Genomic DNA, 8,257 nt, shown 5'->3' on the forward strand with positions numbered 1-8,257 from the left:
CCTGGGGGTTGTTGGTGCCAATTGTGGCTGGCGAATGACCATTGTTTTGAATAACAAACAGTTGGTGACCACTTTACCCACGGAGTGAGACAATCTTTGGTGGGAAATTGTTTGAAGCTTGCAGACATAAATAGCCATGAATTCAAAACTGAAGAAGCATTTTGGATTAAAGAGGAAACGTCTCCCAACAGCCAAGACTCTAGAGTCCAGGCTCCCCGCGGTACGTGTATTCGTCAGGCCGTTAGCATTTGGGGAGCTACCGTATAAAGATTCGTACGCGGCCCTCCTCGGGCTCAGATCTCAGAAGACTGCGCAACGTTGTATCTGCTATCTGTCCTCTCTGCAAAGAAAAACTGTGCAACCTCTTTTTCAGACGTTCTGTGGATTAGAGCCAGTGATTTTTTTTTGTGTCACCATTATGTTCCTTCAGGTACCATCTTCTCTGTCGACAACGATCGGATCGCCAAATTCAAGTGGGAGCTCCAAAACGACCTGCGGAGTGCCTATATCAACGCTCCCGAGGGCAATACCGAGCCCTGGGAGCAGCCGTGTCTGGCGGACATCTACACGGATCTGAACATCACCCACGGCGCCGACATAAGTCCGACCCCGGAGCACGAGGTCCTTCAGATGGAGATGTGCGGCGTGGCCAAGAAGTCTATCGAACCATGTAACATCTTCAAAAGCGCCAGCGGGAAGCCGCAGCCCATACGCCTTTTGCTCACCGTTGGCTTCGCTGGGATTGGAAAAACCTTCCTGGTCCGCAAGTTTGTGCTGGACTGGGCTAGTAGAAAAACCAACAAGGACGTGGACTTCATATTTCCCTTCACCTTCCGTGAGTTGAACTTGGAGAATGGGAAAAGCTTTTCGTTGGCAAACCTCATCCGATACTCCATCCCCGAGACCAAGGTTGTGAGCGTGGAGATGCTGAACATTATATTTGTCAGGTTGCAGGGGTCTGGGAAGCATAACTACGAAAGCAGCAACATCAAGATTTTGTTTGTGCTGGACGGATTGGACGAGTGCCGCCTCAAACTGGACCTGAGCAACAAGACGAAGAAGGACCTCGACGTGACCAAGGCCTACCCTGTGGAGGTGCTCCTGGCAAACCTCATCACGAAGAACCTGCTTCCCTGCGCCCGAATCTGGATCACCACACGGCCTATGACGGCGCACAACATCCCGCCTAATCTCATCAACAGCAAAACAGAGGTGAAAGGATTCAGTGACTCCCAGAGGCTGGACTACTTCAGAAAGAGGTTCCGAGATGAGGAGTACATCGTTAAGCACATCCAGAAATCTCGCACCCTCTTCATCATGTGCCACATGCCCATCTTCTGCTGGCTCACCACCAAAGTTCTTCAGGATTATTTGGACAAAGGGAAGTACAGCGAGCTGCCTAAAACCCTAACTGAGATGTACACGGCGTTCCTTTTTTATCACCTGGATAAGTCCAAGGAGAGACTGACGACGAAGAGCATCAAATACGTCAAAGCGCTAGCAAAACTGGCATTTGACCAGCTGATGAAAAAAAGTCAGCTCTTTTACGAGAACGACTTGCGGGACAGCGGTTTTGATTACCTCCGAGCCGCAAAACACTCCGGAGTCTTCACCGAGGTGATTAAGAAGGTACATCCACTGAAGAAAAACCAACAGGTCAAGATGTTTCAGTTCATCCATCTGACCATGCAGGAGTATCTGGCTGCTCTGTACGTGATGATGAGCTTCTTCCACGACAACAAGAACGTACTAGCCCATTCGGCGCTGTCACTGGAATGTCTTGTCATGCTTTGTAAGCAGAAGCCAATCACTCAGGTCCACGATATTGCGATCCAAAGAGCCGCCAAAAGTGACGGAAACCTGGACTTGTTCCTGCGCTTCCTGTTGGGCCTTTCCTTGCAGTGCAACCAGGACATCCTCGGTGAACTGCTCAAGGTTCCGAAGCACAATGAGTACAACAAGTCAGACACGGTCCTGTTGATCAAGAAAAGAATAGAGCAGAACACTCCAGGAAAGAACATCAACCTTTTCTACTGCCTAAACGAGCTGAAGGACAACTCCCTGCTGGAGCAGATCCAACGATACTTACGTTCAGGACGTTTGTCCTCCAACATCGAGGCTCTGGACATGTGGTCGGCCCTGGTCTTCTTTTTACTGAGCTCCGACGAAGCCATGAATTGCTTTGACTTTAAGCAGTACTGTGCATCGGCGGTGGGGCTCTTGATGCTGCTGCCAGTGGTCAAAGCTTCTCAAAAATCATTGTACGTGCACTAAAGTCAGCAGGCATCATGTTTAGCCCGCTGTGACATCATCTTCCTGCTCATCTTCTCCAGGCTAAATGACTGCAACCTGAGCAAGGACAGCTATCACCTGCTGACCTCCGTTCTCAGCTCACCGTCCAACCTGAGGCATCTGGATCTCAGCGACAATGACCTGTACGACAGCGGGGCCGAGATCCTCTCGGACGGACTGGCGAAGCCACATTGCATCTTGCAAGTCCTCAGGTGATGTTCTCCTCCAGATCTTCAGTGCTTCCTGTCGACCAATCAATGGAATCACTTTTATTATGAGCCCAACACACACACACAAAAAAAAGAAAAGTCCCTTCCGGCGGAACCTTCAGAGCTTTGACCGTGTTCCTGTCCTGACCTCTCTCTCCTTTCTTGCAGGCTGTCAGGCTGCATGATCACGACGCCAGGATGCGTTTCATTGGCCAAGGCTCTCGAGCTGAACCCCTCCCACCTCGAAGTGCTGGACCTTAGCTACAATTACCCGGGAGAGGAAGGAAAGAGGATCTTAATGGAGGCCCAAATGAATCCCAGCTCCAGCCTGAAGACTGTCAAGTAGGATCCAAACGGTGCTGATCTTCAGCGTGTTTGTTCGTGTTAAATTCCGACACTTTGCCTCTTTCTTCAGCCTGGATCACGGCGGCAAAGAACGTTTGATTTCCGGCTTAAAGAAATGTGAGTCGTTAAAATGGTTGATAACGTCAGACTTTACAGACAAAGTGGAGTCCTTGTTGTCTTGTTCAGATCTTTGCAGACCCACGTTGGACCCCAACACGGCTCACGACTGCCTCCAACTGTCCGACCGCTGCAAGACGGTGACGGTGGTGCTGGAGGAGCAGCTGTACCCGAGGAACCCGCAGAGGTTCACCTGCTGGCGTCAGATTCTTTGCAAGGACGGACTGAGTGGACGCCGCTACTGGGAGGTGGACTTGGAGGGGAAGGTTTCCGTTGGCGCGACGTACGACACGATCCGGCGGATCGGGGAGGGTGACGATGTGTGTCTGGGAGGCGCAGAAGCTTCCTGGGCGCTGCTGTGCGACGACAACGCCACCTACGCGGCGCGCCACCACGACAGGACGGTGAACCTCGAACCCCGCGCCTCCCCGGAGTCCAACAAGGTAGCCGTGTTTCTGGACCATCCCGGTGGCGCGCTGTCCTTCTACAAAGTGACTTCGGAGGGGATGATACTACTCCACGCCTACCACGCCACCTTCACGCAGCCACTTTATCCGGCCTTCGGATTTGGCTTCGATAACGGATTTGACGGTGTCGGAGACTCCGTGTCGATCGGTGGGGAAAACGTGCTCATCTTTACCCGCTTCTAAAGCCCGCCCTGCGAGATAAGCGCAACACGTCCTCAGCACAACCGCAAAGCGCAAACGGGTCTTGGCGGAAATGCGTTCCCGTCGTCGCAGGTTCAGGGGGCGACGCGCCGATATGAATCGTAACTTAGACTCAATTCATAGCAACACGAGGAAGAACAGCCGTCAGTGCCAACCTGGCACGATGCAGGATGCGACGTCATCAGCATGGGACACATTTGGGCCCTGCGATGAACAGGTACGACAGCAGAGGGCGCCCTCGTCCCACTCACCGCAGCACTGAACGAGTTGAAGTCAACGGGAACTGCGAAAAGAAGAGTTTCGCTTTGAACAACCCGACCGTTTCGCCAAGTGTCATCTTCCCAGGCAAAGTGTGTGCCGTGCTGATGGAAAAATGGAAATAAGTTAGCATGTGTTGTGCTTTTCCGCTCGCTTCGACTTAAGAGTCGAGAAATGTTTTATCACTGCCGAGCTTTCTCCCACGGGATGAGTCGTATGTGCTTGCAGGTGCAAGGACACATTTGAGAGGAGTCTTTCTGTGTCTTGATCAGAAGTATATCATTCTTCCACTGTCTCAACCACAACCAAGAATGGGATGCCATGATCACGTGAGCTGCAACAAGCATGGATGCCCCCGCCTTTGTATTGTTGGAATTCATAGGTAACAAGGGAACTGCCCTCAACTAATCAAGAGAGAGAATCCGGCAGAGTGGACTCAGAAAACGGGTTGGAGACTGGAACTCAGTACACTCAGTACACTCTTTACACTACACTCTACACTCTCCCTCCCTCTGTGTCTGTCTTCGGTGTCTTGAGCCTGACACGTGCTTATGTCATGAGACACGTTTTTGGGATGCAGTTGTAGTTTGAGGTTGAGCCCGAGTTTTTGGATGCAGCGACGACGCGCGTCGGTGCGAGCCGAGCACATTTCACACTCATTCGAGTGATTATCCAGTTTTGCTTTGATTCGATGCGAAATGTTTCGCCGTTTGCATACATTCTTGGTCGTTGTCATGTTAAATGAAGGGGGTTTTGTGTTACTTTGAATCTTCAACGGGAAGAACAACAAACACGTCGGTCATGGTTCAAGTCGGCGTTCGCGGTGACATCATCGGCCGTTTGTCAGCACGTGAAACATCCGGTAGCCCCGCCCACTCCGTTCTCCGGGCCGCGCCGTCGGCCCCCGGCAGGAGGTCCGACTAGGAAGACCGACGACGCGACACCGCGCCATCGACAGGCCAATCGGCTCCGCCCATCGCGGCCGCTCGCGGGGCACACGATTGCGTGCCGATGCCATTTATGTTGTGCGGAGAGGAACAGGAAGTGTCGTCCATCTTTGCAGAGACCCTCAACTCTTTTTCTCTGGCTTTCCTCAACCCCTTCCTTTTCTTTGTCATCTTAACGACGCTCGTTTATCATTGCTGGCGTACAACGGTCAAATCATTGCGTCGTCATCATGATTCCTAGTTCATCAGCGCCGGTGCGAGACCGGAGGTGACGTCAGCGGGCAGGAGTGGAGACGTTTGACTTTGGGAAAGTTACTGCTGTGACGGCAACTGTCACGAAGGAGACGGGCGCAACGAATGCCAATGTCATTCTATTCGGAAAAGGTCCAACTCTGCCGCTTCATTATCGTGAAATATGCTCGCGCGAACACACACAATGTGTTGCGCTCTCTGTAACCGCGGACACCCATCCAACATTAAGGTGTTTACGATTTCGCTTTTTTTTTTTTTTTGGAATCATTCACACACGCAAACACACTCACTGACACACAAGCGCGCGCGCGCGCACACGCACCACGAGGCCAAGTCATGAGAGGAACGCTGCGCTGCATTCAGGGTCTGCGGAAACCATCGGCCATCAAGTGTGATACAAAACAAACATTTGCAAACAGTCTTTCAGAAGGTGTCCTGTCGTAAACCTTGTTTCGAGCTCATTTTGACTTGAAATAAGACAAAAAGTTTGCCAGGGGAATACGTTTTGTGGTTTTTGGCAATTTGATGAGGATGGTATCCAATTTGAATGGGCTTTGACTCGAAATAACATTCTCGGTGAGATTCTGGGTTTTTGCAGGGCATGTCCAGGAACAAATCAATAAAATAATGTCACAACATTTCCTATCGTACCAGATCCTCTTTGCTATTCAATTAGCGTCGAATTCGCTTCTCAGTCCGCAGCACGAAAGCATCGCCGTGCGCTCAAGTGTCATTTCACAGACTGCGCCAGGGTTGGAAATCAAGCATGAGCTGCTCATGGGCGTCAACAGCTGCAAATATGCGGAGCCTTTCGGGTTACATTGAGGACGAGCAGCCCAGGTGCCTCCGTGGCGGCCATGTTGGAAAGGTCGACGTTCCCTTCAAAGCAAAGCGTGGACATTGAAATGAACTCATAACTTGCTCATTTCTCAACAGAGTGTTTTGTCCTGCCATTGCCAAAACGCGTGCTGTGCTATCGCCACAGAACTTGTTTTTTCTTTGCTTGAAGCGGTTGCCTTGGCAACCAGCTACCACACGATCAGGAAATTACACTCTCTCGCTCTCTCTCTCTCTCCACCTTTTGTTTCTGATGCTGCCGTCTTTTCTGAAATGGAAGAAGCCATTTTTCGATTGCGAACAATGTGTTCCGCCCCCCATCCTCCTCCTCCCCCCTCATTCCCTTCCCACCGTCTAATTCTAGACATTTACACATGCGCATTTTCCTTCCGAGTCCTTCATTTACCTCCTTTGCCACTTATTCCTCCCCGGTGGAAAAAAAAAAAAAAAAAAAAAAAAACCCCAAACAAAACGCACCGATAGCCTTACGCCTGTTGCCTCAACAAAAATGCAAATATTCAAGACGTTTAGTCTGCGAGCCGGTGGCCTGTTCACATCAAGCTTCCAAGTTTAACCCGAGATGAAGCGAACGAGTAGAAATCAAGTTTTGAACCTTTGGAGAAAAACTTCTCCAGTCCAGGTGACCTCGTAGCCTTTAGCCTGCTCGCATGTTGACCGCCGGTGCGTCCAGCTGGCTCCACGGCTGAAGCACGTGAACGCAAACAAGTGCCGACACTGAAAGGAGAGGGCGCCATCTTGTTACCCGGCTTGGCGCAGCGTCACTTTGCCAGGCGATTCGACTGTTTCCAAAAGCGATATGGAAGGGACATTTTCCACAGAAACCTCACAACAAATATATTCGATGTTCATCTGAGGTTATCATCATCCTGGCCAGTTAGTCAAGGAAGATACGTTTTTCTTCCCCCTCACGGAGTTGCCCCAAATTTGTCAGAAAGTCGTCAAGAACATTTCCGCGCGACAGTCATTCATCGCTGACGGCTTCGACATTTGTCATGTGGATGTTTCTATGACATCAACCTTGTGACGGGGGACGGGACGCAGTTGCAGCCTGAATCCAAGTATCACTATGTGAGATTTCGACATTCCATCATCACAAATATCTGCATATATGGATGGGTTCATTCACCGTTACCAATTCTCTTTTCAACCTGGGTAACAAATAAACAAAAACCAAAAGGCAACTCTACCGAACAAGTACCACTGCTAAGAGATTGAATTGGATTGGATTGGATTGGATTGGATCGTCCCTGCATGAGCACAACTTTTGCTTTCCATTTTGTGCAATGCACTTCTTGGACCAACGGAAGAAGAAGAAATGGAATGACGGCTTGCGTGCTATTTATGTGATACACTTCTATTTCCGACCTCCGCAATTGCTGCCGAAACGAACATTTCCCCATTGTGGGACTAATAAAGGTGATATTATATGACACATATTTTTGATAATCAATAATAATAATAATAATAATAAGAAGAAGAAGAATATACTTTTAACTTGCCCACCTTCTGAAGTGACGTGCGCGTACTAATTCAATTCCGGTTCAGACGCGGCGGCGTCCTGTGCGGACGTGTCATTTGATACGACATTATATTTCCAAACATGCATGAATCGGCCTGTTCTTTTGTTGTTCAAAGTTGGCGACTCGGCACCAAAACGCCGTCGCAGCCAGACCGACGTGGCGAGTGTATCGTTTCACCCAATCGCTCATTTCGATGTTTTACGTCGCTTGTAGCTGGCGCTTAGCAATTAGCAGGCGTCTTTTCCGATCCGCTCCTCGTCCTCCCTTCGAGACAACGTAAACGATACGTGTAAGACGCAAGCGAAGAAGTGTAGCTCGTTCGCTAGCACGGAGGCGATGATCGGTGACTTAAAATGCGTTGACGCCCCACGCAAAGAGAACCTTCGCCTGCGCGGCGGAAATAAAATAGCGTGCGGCGAGCAGCTGTTCAACGTGGACGCGATGGCAATGTCAGACAACGATCCCCCCGATATCCGGAACGTTACGCGTTACGGCCGTAACAAGTCAACGTTCGGCAGGGCTTCCATCAGGAGTGGCCGTTCGTCGGCAATCGCACGAAGCTTTTCCAAAGTCTTGTTTTTGTTATTCATCTCTAAAGTATTGACGCGAGATCTTATTTCGTACTTCGTGACGACAGGGTCGCGTGCCCGCAGGTGGCGTCTTGTTGGGGTTTTCGGGGAAACGACGCATCCGCGCGGCTTGTCCACGAGGAGCGGAACCGCCGACAGCCACGGAAACATTTGGACAAAAATTGCCCACAAATCCACTGAAACGTCCCAAAACCGTGTAAA

General features: G+C 50.4%; 1 protein-coding gene across 3 annotated transcripts in view; it reads left to right on the forward strand.

Moving 5' to 3' along the window:
* LOC133397437 (NACHT, LRR and PYD domains-containing protein 3-like) overlaps positions 1–5,714 on the forward strand; it is a 12,550-nt gene extending 6,836 nt beyond the window's left edge. For 2 of the 3 annotated variants that reach the window (XM_061668324.1, XM_061668325.1), the window contains exons 5-8: positions 431–2,261; positions 2,334–2,504; positions 2,670–2,843; positions 2,917–5,714. In XM_061668324.1, coding sequence (XP_061524308.1) covers positions 431–2,261; positions 2,334–2,504; positions 2,670–2,843; positions 2,917–3,613 — 2,873 coding nt within the window. In that variant the 3' untranslated portion in view covers positions 3,614–5,714. The remainder of the gene's footprint in view (positions 1–430; positions 2,262–2,333; positions 2,505–2,669; positions 2,844–2,916) is intronic. The other variant, XM_061668326.1, reaches the window with a different exon arrangement.
* The last annotated feature ends 2,543 nt before the right edge of the window (positions 5,715–8,257 follow it).

Source organism: Phycodurus eques, chromosome 22 (assembly GCF_024500275.1).
Source record: "Phycodurus eques isolate BA_2022a chromosome 22, UOR_Pequ_1.1, whole genome shotgun sequence".
In the NCBI taxonomy this organism is placed as follows: Eukaryota; Metazoa; Chordata; class Actinopteri; order Syngnathiformes; family Syngnathidae; genus Phycodurus; species Phycodurus eques.